Source organism: Symphodus melops (genome assembly GCF_947650265.1).
Source record: "Symphodus melops genome assembly, chromosome: 15".
In the NCBI taxonomy this organism is placed as follows: Eukaryota; Metazoa; Chordata; class Actinopteri; order Labriformes; family Labridae; genus Symphodus; species Symphodus melops.
In genome coordinates this window covers 18,696,021-18,717,849 of record NC_136705.1, presented here as the reverse complement: position 1 = coordinate 18,717,849, position 21,829 = coordinate 18,696,021, and the positions used below count along the sequence as shown (strand labels likewise).

Here is a 21,829-nt window from a genome sequence, read left to right as displayed (position 1 = left end):
CTGCAAGTTCAACAATGATATGCATCCATTTCTTATATCTAAAAGAAGCTTTTGCTTGAAGTATTAATACTTCACATTTTTATATTTATCCATTTTAATTCTTTGTAGTACTCACTGGTAACAGGTGGCTCAATGACATTTACATGCATTGGCATCTGAAATGCTCCTTTGACACACAAATACCAGCCACTGCTCTCTGTCCTTAGTCCACTCATCGTCACAGTGAAAGAGTTTCTGGATGCCTTGATTGTCACATCTGTTCCATTGAGCAATCCAGACGACTTTGTCACACAGGACCCACCCAGGCGACACCACTTATTTTCCCCAGAGACACGATGGTAACAGATTATTGTAAAGAAATCTCCTTCAAAGACTTGAACCTCGTTGTGATCGACATAGAGACTGGGTGTACCTAAAGAAATTATCATTGAAATAATTTGGACAACATTTGACGCTGTTGATGTTTGAATTGTATTTTCAAAGCTTGATCCAAAGGTAACTGGGCGGATTGAAGATCTTTAACCAATCCAGTTGCCTTTCGATCAATTATGACCTGGATAACTGAGAACCTACACAGACATTTCAGTTGTATTATAAAAAGTTGTTGGGTTAAAACAATTATTAACTCTTTAAATACTTTGTTAATGACAAAGTCAAAATCTTTTTTGAGTTTGATAATAGTTGAAACTCAGTATTGTTGCTATTTGTGGTCAGCTCTCCCTTGTAAAAGGGATTTCTGATCTCCATGGAATATGGTGCATAAATAATGTAAAATATATATGTAAAACATTCAATTATAAGCCTGTTAAAAATATTTGCAGAAACCACAAAACCTCCTTTAGTGTTTTTACTTGTATTTCACAAAGTATTTGAAATTTTCATCAAGATGATACAGGGTTGCTTACCTTTAGTGACTGACAGATGAAAATACTGTCCAACGTCTGTTCCTCCGTTTACCTCCACAGCACACCAGTAATCTAGGCCAGAACCAGTCACGTTTTTGATAGTCACTGTGAAGGTTCTTTGCTTCTTGTCGTCAAAGATCGAAAACTTTGAGTTTGAATTTTGTTCGTTTGTTTGCACTTTATATGAGCAGTGGGTCCAGATGTATCCTTCACACAGATATTTCACATGGTTTAAGTACTGTGCTTCATACACACATGGGATGGAGATTGAATTTCCAGCTTTCACTGATACTTCACTGACTCTTGATACAATGTCACTTCCTGCAACAAAACACAATGAGCATTCTATAAGTATAGTCAGAGAATAATTCTCCTCTATAAAACTTGCCCATTTTTGAATGTAATTAGCTGTGGTTTTACAATAATACAATATCAAATATATGTAAAGTATTTCCTGTCTAACTGACATTGACATTATTATAATCTTCTTTTACCTGTTAGTCCAATGAAGATGAAAATAAAGCTCATTTGAATAGCCATGTCGCTGAGGGAGTAGAACAAACGAGATGAAGCAGTGCACTGAAGACTGTGGTCCTACTTCCTGATATTCTTCATTATACAAATGCAACAGTTATATCAGTCCTCCTTCCGCTCGAAGGAAGTAGCCTTCATTGGTTAGATGATGTGTAAAAATATTTATGCAAAATACTCTATCTTTGGTGTTTTCCTGAGTTTACTGCAGACTAGCTGCAAATCAAGTTAATGCAAAAGCTCAAAAGAAAAGCTCAGTACTCCAGTCGTATGACTCACATTTTTAATACCTTCATAACATTGCAGTCAAGCTAAATAAAAATCAGTACAATGTTTAATTAGTTGTTAAGAACACTGAACTCATTCTCATTTACACTGTTGGACTATAGAAACAACCAGACTTCGCTGAAGTGACAGAGAGACTAGATAGATAGATAGATAGATAGATAGATAGATAGATACTTTATTGATCCCGAGGGAAATTCAAGGCATCCAGTAGCAGTATACAGACAGGCAGGACACAAGACATTAGTTACAATACACACCCGCTGTCCCCCCTCCCCTCTGTATACAAAATCCCCCAAACAAGATATAGCAGCCCCTATGTGACTAAGAATAAACATAATTATATGTTAAACCTGTGCAGTTAGCATTAGCAGTTAGACTTAAAACTAATATAGCATAATGTACATAACCTGTGAGGAGAGAAAAACATGTGCTGGTTAAAAGAGACCTGTAAACAGATAAAGTGAGAAACACAAAATGTTGATCCTTATATTGTTGCAATCTGATGACAAATCACAAGAAACTGTTTGTCCATTGGTCCCAAAGGATTATCTGTTTGAATAACAGTCCAATTTGAGACGTCAAGTTCATGTCTTGTGTACGAGAAAGGAAGTACACATCAGCCGAATGTGCCTCTTTAGCAGAGTGATGCCTTGTTTCACAAATAAGGAGAAGTACGAACTTTACAAGAATTTCTGAAAAAAGCCTCTCAGTTTAAACAACATGCTGATGAATTCTGTGTCTTTAATCACAGCTCTGACAAGTCTGAGACACGTTTGTTCTCTTCGTATTTGTATCATAGTCTCACTCAGACAAAACTCCAACAAGCTTGTTCTTGTGAAATGTGAAATAATTGTTTCTCTTTTTGTTTTATGGTTCTATTTTTTATGGTTGTTTAATATAGATGATGATATTAGACGGTTTCTCATCTGGATGCATACTTGTCACTGCAACGAGTAATGGAACAACTCTGCATCATGTACCTTTCTGCCTTGTGACTTGAATATTGCAAATTAGCTTTTGAATATGACTGCGGCTATGGGTTACCTTGAAAAAGCAAACCCAATGTCAGAGGCTCTTTAACTTTGCGCTAACAAAAATAAGTTAAGAAAGAGCGCATCAGAAAATAGAACGGTCACATACACCAGTCATCCAGTCGTGTTGAAAGAACAAACCACAACCAACAGTAGACTTATTTTAAGAAATGAAAATGAAAGATGGTCAACTTTGTATCATGCAGTTTATACATATACTGTAAATGTGTTTATTGTATAAATACAAACTGATCCCAGCTTGTGGCCTCACGTTGATGTCACACTCAATCTGGCTGATTGCTAGAATTTATTTTGCAGTTTTGCAGAGTCCCAGCGATAAAAAGAACATTGGCAGAAACATAAATCAGTTTGCACACTAGCACATAATCTCCTCCTCTCCTCATTTACACGTTATTTCTTTCTCGTTTTCACTGTGCTGTAAATCACACTTCCATCTTTAGGTTCAATCTGCAAAAAAGGATGTACAAAGAAAAGGATGCTCAATAATTGTGGAATAAAATATTAACAATCTGTTTTTGTCATCATGTTTTTTTATTTTTAAAGATGCATGTACGGATTTAAGTTAATCACATACCCTTTGTTGCACACAGTCCTGGAACACAATGGCACTGTATGTCACATTGTCTTTAGGTCTACGGTTCTGCTGGATAAAATTCAGTAAATTAATACACCAATAGGAGCAATGTGGTCAATTCTGTTCAGATGATGTTCTCCTTTTCTAGTTCAGAAAAAAACCCAACATTTTGAAATACCTTCTGGTGGGCTACTTCACATTTATTGTGATGAATGGTGGCATAGATCAGATCAGGGTCACTCCTGGAGTGCTACAACAAAATTAAATCGAAATTGGACAATCACTTTAAAATAACACATTATTCCACAATTATTCACCATTTTCACTGTTTAATGCCACACCTGTTTTGTTTACTGTAATGTAAGTGGACTAGTCATTCTATATTTCACATGATGGCCTTTATGGAGTGTATGTGTTAGGATTAACCATTGCATTTTACGTAGAGAAATGGTTTAAGTGAATAAAAAGAATCTCTCTAAAACGGCTCTCTTACTGTAAAAACCTCATGTATAAGGCTCAAATACGAACTAGTGGTTTCTCCTGCAAACCCGCAGAGAACAGAAATTAAATCATATATCTATTATTTTTTTCTCTTACAACTTTATAAAGGCCTTAAATATTAGGTTTTAGTCAGATTGCCAAAGGATTTCATTGAGATCGGCCTGCACAGGTTAAGTTCACTTGCAGTGAGTAAATATAGATCTGCTCATTTGCAGTAAAACACTAATACCAACTTAAGTTAATTTACACAACATTAACTCATGTGTTGACCACGATGCTGAAATGCTCTTGTGTTTGTTATATAGCCAGGACAGAGATTAAGTAGAGCAGTGATGAAGGTGATCACCAAACGTAATAATGACACTTGGTTATGTCTTACCATAGTGGTGTCTGACACCCCATGCGAGTTTGTTTCTAAAAAAAAAATAAAAAAACATGTTAAAAGAACAGATATCTAAAATCCTGAGATTTTTCAGTAACTAACTTACTACGTCTGATCATCCACCATCCCAGACAGGCAACTAACAATACCACTAAGACGAGGGTGATGACAATCACAACCGTAGTGGAGCTGCAAGATACATACAAATCAGAGGCTCATTTCATTTCAAATAATGGGTTTAACAATGGGCTTAAAAATTCTGTTACGTGCACTATTATTTTTAAAAAAAAATTCAACTTATCAAAGTACAACTCGGGATTCTGCACTATTAAACTTTGTTACATAAACTTCTATGAAAACAATCTGGGCTTTAGGTTAATAAGGAAAAGAAGAACAAAGAATGCTTAAATATAAGGTTTTTTGAAAGGATTTTAGAGAGTTTATTGAAACAGCAATGATATATCTATGAAGGCAACAAGTGTAGAAATAGTATGCAGAACCAATGTAGATCAGAATTAACTTACCTGCTGAGTTCATCTTGCAGGCTCTCTCCACCTTCCCTTTTGATGGAGTTTTTGGGTGAAGCTGTTTTTGCCTCGAAAGAAGGCTGGGTAGAGGTTTGGAGTGACCCTGAGTGGTTGGTTTCACAAATATCATGAAGATCTTTTTTATATATACTAAGATTAGAAGAATGTATTAAGATTGAATTTATTAAGATGAAGAATAAATAATACATGTAAAACTATTTGTTTTTTTACATAAAAATACTCTTCATTGCAGGATTTATCACACAATATTTTATTGTATAATCTGCCCCATTATTGGTGTGTCAACATCTGGCCTCATTTTGTTTTGTGATTTTTTGTTGTTTCATACTTGCTGTTTTGGTGTTCAGTGGAATTTTCTCAGTTGTTGTTAAGGTTGATTCGTGAACCATTATGTGAACTGGCATCTGAAAGTCTCCATTAGAGCACCAATACCAGCCGCTGCTTGCTGTCGTCAGTCCGCTCATAGTCACACTGTAAACATTCGGGACAGCCTGATTGGTGGTCACTGTTGCACCATCTATTGATCCAGTCTGTTCTGTCACACAGGTGCTTCCAAGCCGGCACCACTTTGTTACTTTCAGATATGTATAGCGACACAAAACAGTCACACTTCCTCCTTCGAACGCTGCTACTTTCTGATGGTCCACATACAGACTTGGCATATCTTAAAAAAAAAAAAAAAAAAGGACAAAATAAAATTACATTTCATCGTATGACACATTTGTGAATATCTTAAACATATTTCCCCACTTATATGCTTCTTGGGAGGATTTCAGAGGAATTTACCTTCAGTGATGGACAGCTGAAATTCTTTCTTGACATCTGGCTTATTTTTAATTTTCACAGCACACCAGTGACGAGTGTCATCTACATTATCTTCCAGATCATTAATAGTCACAGTGATGATTGTTTGGTTTGTGTCATCAAAGAGAGAAAATTTCCCTTTATCTTCTGACTGGTTTGTCTTAACTGCATATGAGCAGGTCCACCAGTAACGTCCTCTACACAAGTATTTCACATGGTTTCTGTAAGGCGGCTCGTAGAGACATGGGATGGAGATGGAGCCTCCGGATTTAACTGACACCTTACTCATTGTCAAGATTTCACTGTGTAATCCTGAGAAAACAATAGCAGATGTTCATTTATAGAGGTGCTTTCACATGCATATAACCTGCAGGTTAATCAGTGTTTACATAAGAATTAGCATCTAATTAATTTTATACATATTGACTAAACTCAGTTGTCTGTCACTTTAAACCTAACTCAAAATATATTACACAATTTATACAAAACACTCTCATTTAGCCCAAGTTCTGACTTACCTAAGAGCCCAGTGAGTATCAGGTAAGGGGAAATTGGAGAAGTCATGTCTGAATCAGTGTTTCCAGAAAATGAGCGCGTCTATTTCTAACCTGGTCTCTTCCTCATTTTAGTACTGTGCTTCACCTTTTCCTGTTGATCCTCTGGCTATGATGCAATATGACCAAAAAGGCATTTCATGTATTACATTTTCTGTACTTCCTTTCTTAGTTAATAATAAAAAAAGAGTACTTAAGAGTAAAACTGAAAATGTCATACATAAATTATATATATATATATATATATATATATATATATATATATATATATATATATATATATAGTTGACCATGCTTACACTTAATTTCTTACCCACTGTTCTCCAGCATGTTGACAAGTGTAAAGCTGCTGATGTAAAATAACAAATAGTAAATTCATTTTTAATCTTCATTTTGATTTAGCCACTAGATAGCGATGTTTTCCCGCTTTGAACAAAATGACAGCACTACAAAGAACAGTAAAATCAAATGCCGACTTATTTACCAGCCTTAAATTATATGTACACGTTTACAGACCATAAGCTGATCAGTTACTGATTACTTTTTGGTGTTAGGCGCTCCACAAGTCCTCACCAAGATGGCCGCTTTTTCGGTCCACGTCGACTACTTATGACGTATTTATGTAAGTTTTGACAACTGCGCGAAATACAAAGCGACAGGAAGAGAGCGCATTTTGAAACCTGATTCATGCTATGGTTTAGTGGGAACACGTCCGCCATACCCTGAGCGGTTTTTGTATCGAAGTCTTCTCTTCTCTTCTCTGATGGAGTACGGAAAGGAGAGGGTGGTGGCGTTAGTGGACATGGACTGCTTTTACGTGCAGGTGGAGCAGAGGATCAACCCGGCCCTGAGGAACACTCCCTGTGTGGTGGCCCAGTACAAGACGTGGAAAGGAGGCGGGTGGGTTTCTGACACAGAGGTGTTATATTGTTGTGATCAATGCATCTGAAACCAGAGTCTGACAAGACAGCCACACAAAGACTTATCTGGATCACATCACTGAGTAAATCCCCCAAATGTCTCTCCTTATGTCAGCTTCAATTCAGTGCTGTCATCCAACCAGATTGTGTCTTCTCAGTTCCATTGATTATTTAAATAATCTTTCTCTGTGTTGGAGGACATTTACCTGCCTTTATTTCCTTAATATAGTCCCCCATTCTATTTGATGTAATGGTTTTTAAACTCAATCCTATCCTCTGTCAGTATCATAGCTGTGAGTTACGAGGCCAGGGCCCATGGTGTCACGAGAAACATGTGGGTGGACGATGCAAAGAAACTGTGCCCAGATCTCCAAGTGGCACGAGTGCGTGAGTCTCATGGCAAGGCAGACCTGACACTGTAAGTTCTTGTGATTGACTATTTGACTCCTACATCAATTCAAAGTTTCAATGCCATGAAGAAAAAAAAAATAACTGCAATGGATGAATTGTAAAAAAAAAAAACAACAACAACACATTTTTCATTTTCCCACTTCTGTGACCATTGGAAATAAAATAACGTTCTCACTCTTTTTCAGTTACCGAGAGGCTAGTGTGGAAGTGATTGAGGTGATGTCTCGCTTTGCTGTGATTGAGAGAGCCAGCATCGATGAGGCCTACATGGATCTGACTGCTACCGTGCAGCAGCGGCTGAAAACAATGACTGACAAGCAAGTTGAGCCTCAACTGCTGAAGGCAACCTACATTCAGGGGTACCCACAAAGTCTACCAGAACAGGAAGCATCTGCAGAAGATGATGCCTTGGATAAAGGTTGGCCAATAGACTGTATTAATTTTGTTCGTACTGGATACAGAAGGGAAATGGGATGCAGTTTAATTTCTAAACATTTATTTTGTATTTTTAAGAGGAGAAAAGGTCGAGAGGTCTCCTGCAGTGGCTGGCGTCCCCCTCTGTCTCTCTGCTTGGAGAGCAGAGCTCTGCAGATCTGCAGCTCACTGTGGGTGCAGGCATTGTGGAGGAAATGAGGGCCGCCGTGGAGAAAGTTACGGGCTTCAGATGTTCAGCCGGGATATCGCACAATAAGGTAAAAAAAAAACCTATTTCCTTCATCCTAACAGTTAGGGGTTAGCGATACTTAAAAGCAACATGTTTCTTTGGTAAAGCCATAGTTGAGCGTGTGCTTTTCCTCCAGGTTTTGGCCAAATTAGCATGTGGTCTGAACAAACCAAACCGGCAAACTGTTCTACCTTTGGACTCTGTGACAGAACTTTTCAACTCTCTACCAATCGGCAAGATGTGAGTTAAAAGCACTACTTCACCATCAAGAAATATCTCATCAGAAATAACACTCATACTGATAAAAACAAATGTAGACCAATAATACACTGCAGTCATATTGGGGTTTTTTTTCTCTCCTGTTTAGACGCAACCTCGGGGGTAAACTGGGAGCCTCCATTACAGAAACGTTGGGAGTAGAGAACATGGGAGATCTTACCAGCTTCTCTCAGGCCCAGCTGGGACAACACTTTGGAGAAAAGACAGGGTAAGACAGGCCAGATACTCAGTGACACAATCATTATGTAAATATGAATTTTCAAACAAGTCAGTACGCTGGGTTTTTGGATTTTGTCTCAACTCACCCTTTCTTGCCAAAGCACATGTGGAAACAGAAGCTTATGATACAAACACAGAACAGGAGGGAAAAGTGTTTTCCTTTAACCTTGGAGGACTGCTGTGCTTGATGAAAATGCTCCAGAAAAAAACATGATCCAAGCATTTTATTTATACTAAATAACCAACCATAAAAAAAAACACTGTTTCTCTGCAGTCAGTGGTTGTTCGATTTGTGCCGGGGGATTGACTTTGAAGCAGTGAAACCAAGATCACTTCCTAAGTCCATTGGCTGCAGTAAAAACTTCCCTGGGAAGACATCGCTGGCTACAAAGGAGCAGGTACACAACCAATCACTCATTTCCTGTTCTCTTACGTCGAGGCACAAAGTGAGGCTCTCGTGGTTATTGACTGGAACGTTGAGAGTGGTTGGTTAGTTCTTGGCGTGAGACACAACTCTTGTTTTCAACACATGAAGCATGATTTAATGAAGTATTGATGTCGGTAATTATTATAATAACTTGTGTAGGTACAGCACTGGCTTCATCAACTAGCGCTTGAGCTGGAGGAGCGGCTGACTAAGGACAAAGATGTGGTGAGAAAACCTGTGTGCTTGTGGTGTTTAATCGTGACAGTACAACCTAGTTTCTCATACTTGCTTGGTTTCACAGTTCTATTTTATACACTAAATATAATTGTGTTTCCTGTCATTTGTAACCACTGTACAGAATGGTCGCGTGGCTAAGTCGTTGACGGTTGGTGTGCGTCAACTCGGTGATAAGAGGCCGAGCAGCTTCTCTCGATGTTGTGCTTTAGTGCGCTATGAAGCCACCAAAATATCCACCGACAGCTTTGCTATTATCAAGAGTCTCAACACGGCAGGGAACCACCAGGCAGCATGGTAATAAGAACATCATGTATTAAGATAATTAAATGTATTGGTTGGAGATATCCGGTGATATGTCTTAATCTTTTTCTTGTGTCCCCAGGACTCCACCCCTCACCCTGCTCCATATTTCTGCAAGCAAATTCAGTGATGCTCCGTCAGCAGGGGGCATTGCAGGCTTCCTTTCCAACGATGTCATGGCAACCCAGAGTCTTCCCGCCAACACTCAGTCCTCCACCCAGACACCAACGCAACAAAAAAATGACCCCTCGTGCAAAAAACCCAGCTCCATCCAGTCCTTCTTTCAGAAGGCGAAGGAGAAGGAAAGACAGGGGGTGAGCATAGATCTTGAAGAGGAGGATGAAGATAAGAACTCCAAAATGACCCAGTCGTCCGCTCATAAAACCTCTGCTACTGATACTCAGCTGGAGACAAACACCAGATGCCCTGGTCCTTCTCTTACCCTCCACTCTAACTCTAAAAATGCATCACCAAGCCCTAATTCTAGCATTTCCTCTTTCTTCCAGAAGAAAAGTCTTGAGAGAAACTTACAGACTTCAGCTTCAACATGTGTTAAACCTGTCAATAAGGAAGACACTGAATATATTGATGCTGTGGATTCAGAGCAACAGGGAAAACATTCCACTGTGTTTGCATCCCATCAGTCCCCATGTGAAAATGTTGAAGATGAAGAGGACCTTGATCCAGAAGTAATTAACCATCCTCCCAATGTGGCCACAGAAGACCTGTTAACGTGTGAACGCTGTGGCAAAGATGTGCTGGCCTGGGAAATGCCTGAACACCATGACTTTCACTTTGCCCTGGACCTCCAGAATTCCCTTTCTTCATCCTCAGGACCGACAACCAGCTCCTCCTCCTCTCCCGGTGTCTCTGAATCTCCTCTCAGAGTTGGAGGAGCAGGCACAGCTCAGTCCTCCCGGGGAAAGACAAAGACCAGAGGCAAGTCAGGACCACAACCAAAGCGACAGAAGTCTCAAGGAAGTGCGGGGACTCTGGATTTATTTTTTAAAAGGAACTGAATTTGTGTTGCAGCATTGCAATTTTTCTTTTTAAACAAATACAATAAACATTTTTATCGATTCATACAAATCATAAACATTTTTGTTTGGTTTTGTGCATTTGCTCAGAGAATGGAAAGCCATAATGACAGGGATGTGCAACATAGAACCAGTTTTAAATAAGCAGTGTAATTGTTCATTTAAGTCTAAGACGTGTGTATGTACAAGGAGTTTGTTTTCAGGGTTACTTTTGTCACCAGTGTAAATGATGGCTCCTTTTAATTGTTGTTGCAATACCCCCAACTGCCAGTAGATGGCATTTATGAGACGTAAATAGCGGGAACTTTATTTGAATTGGATCAAGTCTTGCTGTGTATTGAGCTATTGAAAATATTTGACTTTGAAGTATTTATTTTTTTAATACTGAATACTAGCTGCAAGAGAACAATTGCACAATCACAAGCTTAAATTACCTTTTTTTCCCCCCCTTCTACTACAATAAACCCATTGCTCAGGATGAGTCAACTATTCTTCCCTCATCTCATGACAGCTTGGAAATGAAAGCTCTTAAAGGTCCTTTTTGAGAAGTGAGTCATGGCTGCTGCTTGTGAGGCAGCAGACAAAACACTGGCTGTATCGTGACACGTTTTGTTTTACCTAAAGGACTACAAATTACACCTGCTAAAGAGACAATATTTTATTCATGTACATCAACACAAACAAATTGGATCTGTACATAAATATTGCATTTCACCCAAACAATTAACAGATTAATTTTACATAAAAAGGCAGATAGACCTGAAAAGGTGATTTCAAAACAGTGAACAAGAGCTGGCGTAATAAAGAAGGCTGTCAGTGAAAATTGTGTTAAAATGAATCGTAAAATCTGCAACTAGAAATCTATAAAATATCTTTAGGTGTATTAAAACAAACACCTGATAAAGACTCCATAAAGAATAGAAAATGATTTGGTTGAATTGCATTCTTAGTTTTTCTCTCTTTGATTTAATGCACACAAACTGTGCATAACAACATTGGTGTAACAAAACAGGCGACACAATGCTGTTGTCTTTCCTATCACTTGTGTCAGTGGGACATCAACTTATATAAATCACACTAACATGCTATAATAACACAAACATTGAGGCCAAAACCAGCCTCAAATAGACAGTAGCATCTTATATCAACAAAGCGTTTAACGGAGTAGCACCAACATAATTAAGTCGTACAACTTTGGGTTGTAATGGAAAGCTACACAAAAAGTAGTTCCACTAGGCACTGTACTAAAATCCTTCAAAGTTCAAGACATCAGTAACATCAGTGGGGAGACGACTTCAAGCCCCTCCAACACAATTGCTTTGAAACCCTGCTGCACTTGCAGGCAGTATTACATATCATCCATATTCAAACGTATCGCTTTGGGAGAAACACCCAGTTAGAACAGAAACCTCCATAGGAGGAGTCGTGTGGGAGTGGAATGCTGTCTATCACCATTATCTACACTGACCTGAGTAACTAAAGCACTTGAAAGATAGAGAGCAATTTCACTGCACTATCGTGAGGCATCATTTGTGACTATAGAACATCATTCTCACAAACAAATGTGACATAAAACCAGTTACAATGTGATATATCTTGGCAGGTTGAGTCTGACTTTGCACTCTTTGTACTTTGAAAGGCTCCCAAAGAGATGGTATACAATAAGACAACTGAGCTCAGGCACTATGTTGGTAAAAAAAAGCTGTTGTGTCATTAGGACAGGAGTGACGTTTTTGTCCAAGTATCTCATACCTGCAATTGTTGTCAACGATTTTCTGCCAAAGGTATATCATCACTGGCTTTTATGTTTGAGTACATGTCTGTGTGTGCATCCATTTTAAATGTGTTCGGAGTGCATTCAGGTGTGAACTGTGTAAGTAGCAATTCAACATATGTGAGAGAAAGCGACTAACACACTAATGCATGTATTGCATCTGTGTGTGTTTGACAGTCGATGGATAACTTTAGAAGATGTTACTATGTGAATAGGATGAGTAGGGAGCTAGGAGGTTGACTCGTATCTGTGCCATTTAAAGCAACACTTTAAAATCCAAAGCAAGAAAACCAACTTGCTTAAAAGCGGGGAATTTTTTTAAAGGCCTAAGAGTTAAAAAAAAAAAAAAAGGGACAATGGTGGCAACAAGGCTTTGGAAAACAAGTAAAACAATAAAGCCCTCTTAGAGGGTTTTAGTGTGCAGGGATGAGGGTGTTCTTTGGAGAAAACAGTAGGTTGTCAAGTAAAGCCCCTCATTTATTGGAGGGATGGTGTTTTCAGTGCTTCTCTGACAAACGTCAGGCTTCCTCGTCCTCACTTTGTGATGGCAGGTACTGGGCGATTGGCTGCAACTTGGTGACATGGCCGATACCTTTGGTCACACCCTGTCTGAAGAGCACCTTCGCTCCCACCTTGAGGTATTCTGGGTGTTTGATGAACTTAAAGAGAACCACTGCTTTCTCCCCCGTTCTCAGCTCCTCCTGCGGTACATTAATGTATGATAAGAACAATAAAAGTACAGTAAAAGGAAAGTGTGTCGAAAGTGTATAGAAGAAAAGTCAGGATTTAAAAGTGGAGAATAAGTTTCAGATAAAGAATGCGTTAGCCAAGATACTAACCTTGCCATACACAGCTTCCACAGTGGCAGTCTGTCTAACGTTGCCAATGTGCACGGTAACCTGAAAGCCCTTGTGGAAGGTCTTTGCATGAAAGAGCAAAACAATCTCAGCTTCAAACATCCAGCAGATTGTAGGATCCATCTCTGGACTCACCATCACCATGCCCTGGGAGTGAAACATCCAAGGACATTGATTACAATTCACTGTTACTTCAAAACTGTATGATCTATCCATCAATCTAAATACTTCTATCCGCCCCAGAGTCGAGTGTGACACAATCAAGCTAAATACAGAATCAAACAATGAAGACACAATGATAACAGTTTCACAAACTAGGTCTTTAGTGTCTGACCTTGCGTAGTAGCGACCGGTCAAAGTTGCCAAGGGCGAGTGTGGCAGCCTGGCCAGCTCTGAGTACCCTGCATCCAGAGCGGTTTCTTTGGATGCTTCCGACGGTTAACTTGTGGAACTGGCCCGAGTCCGTGGGCCCGACCACCAGAGGATCCCCCTCACGGCAAATCCCACTGCACAATCAAAGAGAACACTGAATATGAGAGCGTCTACGCCAAACAAGGAGAGAATTCAGAGTGGATTTCAACACACTGACCTGTACAGAGTACCTCCCACCACTGTCCCCACCTCTGGGACTGTGTAGATCTCATCCACCTGCAATGATGCACACTACCATCGATCACTTTGAAATCAACAAATGTTAGTTGTATGTTCTTACACTGCATCTGAAAGAGTGTGTCAGCTGATCACTGACCTGAAACTCGGTTAGCTGTTGCATGAGCTCCTCCTGCTCCTTGCTGTTGCTGAGAGGAGGAATGATGTTGAAGAAGACTTTGAGCAAGTCTAGACTCTCTCCAGACACGCTGGACAAGGTGAAGATGGGTGTGATGCTGCAGGGAGAGCAAAATCACGCAATCAGGATACACGTTTATAAAAAAGGAGCTCTCAGTCCAATGCAGATTTTTTTATATTGTCTTTGTCTCGTACCTTGGTGACTGTGCGAACTGCTGTGCCGCCGTGACAGCGTCGTCCGTGCTGCTTACGACCATCGGCACCTTGTTGCAGCCCGGCTGCTTCAAGACACGCTCCAACTGCCGCACTGTGCGCTCCACTGTGGCCCGAGCGCAGAGGTCCACCTTACTGATGACAATGAAGATGGGAACCTTCAGGGCCATGGCGAGACCGAGATGCTCTCGGGTGGTACCAGCTGTCAAAAACAGAAAGAAATAAAAGCAGAAGATATTGTGTTAAGTTGAAGGAATTTGTTCTGCGGCACCATTTGAAAACACTAAATTCTCAAACAAAGAGTTCATTGAAGGTATTGCTCTTTTACATAAAATAAACAGAAACCCAGTGTTTACACACATCCCTCTGCACACACAAGGATTCCATATCCGTGAGCAGAAGGGTTGTCGCGGCGAAAGATAACACTGCTAATCAGGAGGCGGATAATTTCTGTCGAAATGTCAAAAGACCATCTTCCCTAACTGATAAGTTCAGATAGAGTTTACCGTGACGCGCGTGTGTCGTGAAACGAAGGAAGAAGAAAAGATAGCAGAAGAAGGAATGTAAAAGCCATACATGGTATTTATGTCATTACAAACTGTTCTTATCCCGGTGCGGACACAGCACTGTAGATGGAAGAATCATGTTCCATCGTAAACACAGTTTGCACATGAGAGAAATGAATATGTAATATTTATTATGTCTGCTTCAGATATAGGTTGCTGAGGAGTTCAAGGTCAGTGACCCATAACACATTTACAGACACACAGACAGACTGAGAATAGCCTGACCTCTCATCAGCTGAGCCATGGTTTGTTTTTCATAGTTAAATTTAGTGTGCCCATTTATTTAGTGCACATGCTGCAAGTTCTTGCTCCTGTTGAAGGTAATGGATGTAGTGGACTAGCCAAATATCTATGACAAGAATCCAATTTTTTTTAAAAAGCCAGAAAAACAAACTGCCCTTTGGCTTTTTTCCATGTAACGGATACTTGTTCAGACGAGTCGCATGCCTTGCACAGATCCATTACTCCGTGTTTCATAATTTAAACTGAGGTTCTTGGGTTGCAGACACTGTGTCCTCTTTCTGTCTGTTGCGTCGCTGGAGATGGTCTTCATTCTTGACCCCATTTTACCCAGCCAATCCTATTTTAGACCAGGAACCCTCACAAACACGACAACAGTGCAATACATAAAGATAATTAACCATAAATAATAATAATAATAAAGTAAAGAAAAACATATTTTCAAAGGGTTTTACACTAAAGTTTCAGCGGTATTCTCAGATTTTAAGACAGCTGACATCTGTTCTGGGATTGAACGAGGGAGGTGCCTTGGTCTGTTTTCTTTTTTATGTCATTTCACAGACAAATGTTTTTCATACTTTTCTGATGACAAGCTGTACATCAGTGCTGAACCAAATCATTCAGATACATCTTCTCCAGGAGTGGCCATATCTTGGCACGGCTAACGTGACACGTGAACTAACAGCCATTCAACAAGAGGAGCTAAATATGTTGTGAATAATCTGATAATGCCAATAGCCTGTGAGCAATGGCCATGCAGACTAAGTCTCACCTTTAATCTGCATGTCTCCTGGTTACTTGTATCCATAACATATTTTACTCTAAGGTAGTAAAAGCCTTTGCTCACAGAAACACAGACTCTACAAAGGTCACTGTGTGTGTCTTTTATCTAGCTTGTCACAGCACAGCACAGCCCCTCCCTCCTTTTCGTCTTGTAGCAGGGTCAACTCATTACACAGCATGTCAGGATGGCCGAGCGGTCTAAGGCGCTGCGTTCAGGTCGCAGTCTCCCCTGGAGGCGTGGGTTCGAATCCCACTTCTGACAAGACACTTTTCCAAAACGGTAGCTTGACACTTAAAACCTTACACTGAAAACAAAGCCATAACAACCTTGGAATGGAAATTCAACAAAAGACCAAGAACAAACAACTGGACTTGACTCAGAGCCGAAACCGAGTTTGTAAATGATTTCACTGTTATAATATAACTGACAAATACAATGACCACAGGCGGCCATATATCAGGAGCACATGAACGTAACTCATCTAATAACACCAGACGTCTGAGAGATGCTGGACTGCTTCACGCCATCTCCAAGGCTCCCAGCTAGTAAAAATAAAATATATTACCAAGGATTGCTTCCTGAACTTCTGAAAGCACAGAGACTCTGTACAGAAGGACACAGTGCGTTCTTATCTGCCTGCACCCACATGCTGGGCATGACACAGCCCCTCCCCCTCCTTCCTCTTCAAGCACAGCCAAAAGCTCTCTGAGGCATGTCAGGATGGCCGAGCGGTCTAAGGCGCTGCGTTCAGGTCGCAGTCTCCCCTGGAGGCGTGGGTTCGAATCCCACTTCTGACAACACATTTTGATCAGTCAGCAGCTTACAACTGAAATGACTTGTGTCCAACCCTTGGTGCAAGAGAAGAACAGAAATAGAAGACTAGCTTCTCAGTTTGTTTTTTAGTGAAGCAAAGGACTGTCGAGCCTGTCCCAACAGTTTGAACAGCACAATTTATCCAATCTGGACCTGAACAGTTCACGCCCTGTTCTAAGTGTCAGTTGCGGTTATCGTAAAAGGTACGAGTGAAAGCAAATGACAGCCTATTGAAGAAGAGGAAACAGTTCTTCCTCTTTTTATTTTCTATGAGTTATAAGCAACGGGTATTGTAAGATAAAAACAAACAAAACACTTAAAGTAATGTAATGGCAGGCCGCGAGTTCAGACATTTCCTGCTGTAAACATATTTAGCGTAGTCTTTTCTGGCATCCCTCTTTTCTTTGTTGCTAGTCTCCAGGATTAAAGATAGAAAACAATAATAAAGTGCAGCACAGCACAAAAACACATGCACTGTGTGAGAGGTTCAAATAACTTTTTTGATACCAGACTATGGGGAAAAACGTGTGAAGGCTGTCATCTCTGTCCTCTTTCTCTTGTTGCTTCTGTTACAGATTTTATGAGAACAGCAGTAAAGGCAACACAGGTAGGTACACATTGAAGGTCTATCAAACACCCCCAACCTGCGACAACAATTTGTCTGTAACCCGCAGAGAAGGACACCTGACATTTTTTGGATGTGTGTAGAGACCCGTCATTTTGCTGGAATTTTGTTCAGAAAACATCTGCTTTAGTAAAACTAAAAGGTATTTAAACACCAAATTACAACACTTACAATTTTTAAAAAAAGCTGCAAATATGGGGTGTATAACTTCTTTCTTCTTTTCTGCAAGGTTATGAATGTTGACATACACAGTTTCTCACTGAGTCAATGGCAGTTCTATAGTTTTCTGCTGAGGCTCAAGCACAAAGCGAACTCCAGAGGGTCAGAGGAATTTGACATGAATGGATGGTATTAGAGATATTTTTGGACTAGTAGTGACGGGCGGGGGGGCCGAGGAGGAGGTGGTGGGAACGGTGCACTGTTACATAAGGTCAGATAGGACATATTTGCCAAGTGCTAACCCCCAGCTGCCCACTACAGTGTGGAGGTGTGGTGTACACAAACACAGACTGCCTGTCAGACTGGTCCTGCTAGTGTCTATTCCACCCCTGTGTCACTTTGACAGATGCACTTTCAACTTCTGCACAGAAAAGAGACAAAGTGTAAACAGAGAAATATGAATACACTTCAATAAAGCTGACGTGTGAAAAGAGATAAACTGTTGCTGTAATCTTAATCAAAGTATAAGAAGCTTTCATGAAATGATTTGATACTCACCAATGCCAGTATTTGCGCTGACGACCAGCATAGCGAAATCTGGACAATAGCTGGTGAGGCCAAAGATGGTGGTTTTCAGGTACTTGTGGTGACCCGCCAGATCAATGAATGTGATCATTTTAGAGGCACTCTCACAAATCTCCTCTGCTGTTCGAGACTCACTGTAATTCACAACCTAGAAGACAACGGATGTACATATTCCTGAGTGTTTATCTTGAAGGTCTGGGTCAGGTAAGTCTGCAGCGACTTGCATATCTTGCTGATGTTTTTTCATAAATATTACATTGTACTAAACTGTCTTCTCGCGATGTAAGACTTTAACAAAATCCAACCTGTCTGGTCCATTTGAACTTCTGGAAGAAGAAACAATGTGATTACCATAACATTACGTACGTTTTGTCTTTTCTCACCTCTCCTTTACTATTGAAGCCAAGGATCTCAAAGCTGATGCTCGAAGTGCGTCCCGACTGAATCTCGTGAAGGTGTCTGAAGAGGTTGAGCCTCGCTCTGCCCCGGCCATTGTCAAGCTCTCCCTGTGTTAACACACCTAACAGAGTGGACTTGCCGGAGTCCACATTACCCAGCACAGCTACTCGTAGGTCCAAGAACTAAACAAGAAAAAGAATGGACTTGAATAGAAAAAAACCCCTCATCAACAGCTTAAGAACGAAACAAAAAAGACAATGTGCCTCAGCCTGACTAACCTGCTGGTCATCTGGCACCTTACGAATGAGAACCTCTGCAATCTTACGGGGCACATCAGAGTCATAGTCTACTTCTCGCTGTCTCAGAACGGCGATATCAGCTCCAACTCTGTCAGTAAAAAAGGAAAACAATGTATTCAATTAAGTCATTTTCATGTTTGTATATAATCTACAATGATCACTCCTCACTGATGCAATATTCATCCATTGGAATTGGCTCTGACTTTCTTTTACCAGATGTTTATATGAGGTCTTTAAAAGGTTTAAAACACTGAAAGTTAACTACAAGGCATACTTACTTCTCTGCCAGTTTATGGAGCGTCTTCAGTGAAGACCTCATGTCTTCCTCTGAGAGTCCCACCAGCATGCCATTGTCCTCAACCCCTATTTGATACACAGCTTCACCTCGGCCCTCCTGCAGACGCCATTTCATTTGTGTTGCTAGGTGTTCAAAGCGGTACTGTGTGGGACTCACCAACTTCAGCTAGACAGGGGAGGAAAGACTGTAGAAATTACTTTCACTTAAACTTTCACCTAAATTGTAAAAAAAAAAAAAGTCAAACCCAGTCAGTGCATACTACAAAAGGCCTAACCCTGTTAAAATGGTACCAAGGTCAATACTGATGAACAGGAGACCGCTGTCATCCTGATACTATAAATGATCTTGCTAATCTACTCTGGTGTTGCTTTTCCATTGCAGCCCCATACATGCTGACAAAGGACCTACATGTTTCTGACAGCTTGTAGTAACCATGACTGACCTGTATGTATTACTTCCACACAAATAGACAGGCTGATCCCATCGCCCGCTTCTCATTGTTCAAAAGGTTATATGAAGAGACGACTTTGAAATAAGCAAAACGTATACTTTGCTCACCACACCATATTTGCAAAGCAGTTGATTTGCTTACCTTGTACTCTATATTTCCCTCTTCAGCCTGAGAGACAGAGGAGAAAAAAAACAAAGAGAGACGGACAAAACAGGAACAACAGCTGTCAGAGTGCAGAGAAGTGAGACAAAGGACTATTGATTTTAAAAGACACAAATAAAGGCAATCAAACTGAATGAGCAGAGAGAGTGCTATTGTGAATAGGTATTCTCTAAAAGCTACACAAACGCACTAAGTGCTTAGCTAGCTTTGACACAAAGCTACCTAACACATAGAAAGTGTTTTAAAAATAAATTTACATTAAATTCAATAAATATATGTCTCTAAAAGTGTGAGAAATATTCTAAATGTGTACTTGTAGCGATGATCCCTGGAGCACAGTGTAGTTATTGACAAACTGGGGATCATCTGAAGCATCAACTGTGTTAGGGAATATGTTGAGACTTGCCCAAGAGTTTGGACCATGATAGTTAAAAGATGCTGCCGATATATTAACCTTAATGCTAAAATAATGGAGACGCACTATACTTAAAAAAACCCCCAATATATTTCTGGACCCAAAACTGCTTTAATTTAGCTTCCAGGTTTATATTAAGCAACGTGAGATAAACAGTCCTTCTCCCTATAGATTCTGGGCACATAATGCTGTCTTTTACTTTTAGGTGTATCGTGTATAAGTACATTTAGTTCAGTTCCGTGATAGTAACATTAGCTGGATGAAGTACACACCCGCCCCTCTTTGAGTTATTTACAAACACAGCTGTTCCTCCTTTACAAGCGAGCAAAAAAACAAAAAACGGCCCCTGTCTTACTACTACTACTACGTTGTAGTGCGTATACATGTTTATTTATTTATTAGAACACAAAAGCTAATATCAGAAAACTAATGTCAGCCGAGTATGAGCATCTCATGTAGTTTCCTTTAATGTGCCTAACACTACCGGTGAGTTAGCTACGTGTCACTTTGACATTCAAAGACAAGTTATGGCAGGACAGGAAAAAAATCCAAGATAATAAGTGTTATACACCACAAAATACACACAGACAGTAATTATATTTCACGCTGTTATTAGCATACTTTTCACTGATAGTAAATAACTATATATTGATTTAAGTTGGTTACCTCTGGAGGTAGATACGGGGTGTTATTGCTTGGTTTGAAGTTGCGAGCGAACCGGGCCTTGGCTTTCTTGTTGTGCTTGACACAGGCTTTTTTCGAGGCTACCCCGTAGCTGCTTCCCGGTTTGAAGTTGGACGCTTGAGACCCGGAGCAGTGTCCATTTCCTGAGCCGAACAAGTCCGACACCCGCTCATCCATTGGCTAACGTTACTCTGAGACCTAACTTATGAGCTAGCTTCACACTACCTGGATAAAAAATGATGCTTGTTAAAGCTTGTAGTTGAATAAGCCTTCTGTTGATATCTTTATCCCCCTAAAAAAACAAAACAAAGCACCACCCCCCTCAAACTCTTCAAACCGAACAATAACAGGACCGCCCGGTCCGGGGCTGTCGGCTTAATTTTACAGTGTGCTTACGTCACGTTTATACGTCATTAGGTGCGCCTGATTCTTACAACTGCAGAGCGCGGGCGAGAGGTTCGCTGTATGAGCTGACTTGTGCATGATTGTAAGTAGGTTCAAACCCCGCCCGCCTGGCTACTTAGGTTCTCACAGGGACTTACGCAGAGACACCGTTTTTTGCATCAGACAAAATAAGAAATATTACATAAGACTACATAAAGCTAGTTTTCTAAAAGATGATGACAAAATATACAACATAGTGTCACCAATTTAAACATACACATACCGGCCACAGATTAAACACAGCCATTATCTCACATAACTCAAATGATATTCCTGTGGCTTTACAAATGCAAAGTGGTATTTTTGTTAGTTTTTGTTTTAACTATTGAAAAATACTTAAATCATTCTACTTTTATTTTTCAGGACAACGTGGCTGGTGGAGTCATGATTAAGTTTTGTTTTTGTTTTTTTTTACAATCTGCCTCCTATGTAAAAAGGGTGGATAAAAGTTAATATGATGCAATTCAGTTAAATACCATTGCAACCTGTGACCTCAGTAATAAAATGTGTAAGGATTAAGACGTAAGCAGAAGAATGGTTGACCCTGCTAGGTACACAGACAAAGGTAACATAACAAATATGAACAGACCAAAATATGGTTATCTTTCATCTTTTCTTAGGTTAGATTGTTAGATTATTCGA

The 21,829-nt window shown here is 40.0% G+C and overlaps 3 protein-coding genes across 3 annotated transcripts; 1 reads left to right on the top strand and 2 right to left on the bottom strand.

Annotated features, from left to right (window-relative positions):
- Window positions 1-3,035: 3,035 nt before the first annotated feature.
- LOC306835672 (polymeric immunoglobulin receptor-like) lies at window positions 3,036-6,149 on the bottom strand (the record flags this gene model as incomplete). The annotated part of the gene is made up of 9 exons (XM_079362337.1): window positions 3,036-3,223; window positions 3,351-3,419; window positions 3,529-3,600; window positions 4,231-4,265; window positions 4,340-4,422; window positions 4,758-4,863; window positions 5,110-5,445; window positions 5,568-5,897; window positions 6,104-6,149. The coding sequence occupies 9 exons, from the start codon at window positions 6,147-6,149 to the stop codon at window positions 3,167-3,169; spliced, it is 1,134 nt and encodes a 377-aa protein (XP_079218463.1). The 3' UTR covers window positions 3,036-3,166.
- Window positions 6,150-6,725: 576 nt separating this feature from the next.
- On the top strand, window positions 6,726-11,111 carry polh (polymerase (DNA directed), eta). The gene is made up of 10 exons (XM_079362602.1): window positions 6,726-7,039; window positions 7,343-7,477; window positions 7,656-7,888; window positions 7,984-8,162; window positions 8,271-8,374; window positions 8,502-8,621; window positions 8,907-9,030; window positions 9,219-9,284; window positions 9,418-9,590; window positions 9,679-11,111. Exons 1-10 carry the CDS (start codon window positions 6,903-6,905, stop codon window positions 10,613-10,615), a joined length of 2,208 nt encoding a protein of 735 aa, XP_079218728.1. The 5' UTR covers window positions 6,726-6,902; the 3' UTR covers window positions 10,616-11,111.
- Window positions 11,112-11,276: 165 nt separating this feature from the next.
- On the bottom strand, window positions 11,277-21,142 carry gtpbp2a (GTP binding protein 2a). Its single transcript, XM_079362603.1, has 12 exons — window positions 20,726-21,142; window positions 19,624-19,650; window positions 19,012-19,196; window positions 18,713-18,821; window positions 18,419-18,616; window positions 18,009-18,183; window positions 14,246-14,465; window positions 14,013-14,148; window positions 13,854-13,912; window positions 13,599-13,770; window positions 13,247-13,411; window positions 11,277-13,108 (listed from the first exon to the last, which is right to left on the bottom strand). The coding sequence occupies exons 1-12, from the start codon at window positions 20,918-20,920 to the stop codon at window positions 12,926-12,928; spliced, it is 1,824 nt and encodes a 607-aa protein (XP_079218729.1). The 5' UTR covers window positions 20,921-21,142; the 3' UTR covers window positions 11,277-12,925.
- Window positions 21,143-21,829: the final 687 nt, after the last annotated feature.

Coding starts and splice junctions, on each gene's coding strand:
- polh (XM_079362602.1), top strand. CDS start 6,903: ATGGAGTACGGAAAGGAGAGGGTGGTGGCGTTAGTGGACATGGACTGC. Junction 8,163..8,270: donor CCGGGATATCGCACAATAAG/GTAAAAAAAAAA, acceptor CTTTTCCTCCAG/GTTTTGGCCAAATTAGCATG. Junction 8,375..8,501: donor TCTCTACCAATCGGCAAGAT/GTGAGTTAAAAG, acceptor TCTCCTGTTTAG/ACGCAACCTCGGGGGTAAAC.
- gtpbp2a (XM_079362603.1), bottom strand. CDS start 20,920: ATGGATGAGCGGGTGTCGGACTTGTTCGGCTCAGGAAATGGACACTGC. Junction 14,466..18,008: donor CAGCGCAAATACTGGCATTG/GTGAGTATCAAA, acceptor TGTTTTTGACAG/CTGGTACCACCCGAGAGCAT. Junction 13,109..13,246: donor TGGAAGCTGTGTATGGCAAG/GTTAGTATCTTG, acceptor AATGTACCGCAG/GAGGAGCTGAGAACGGGGGA.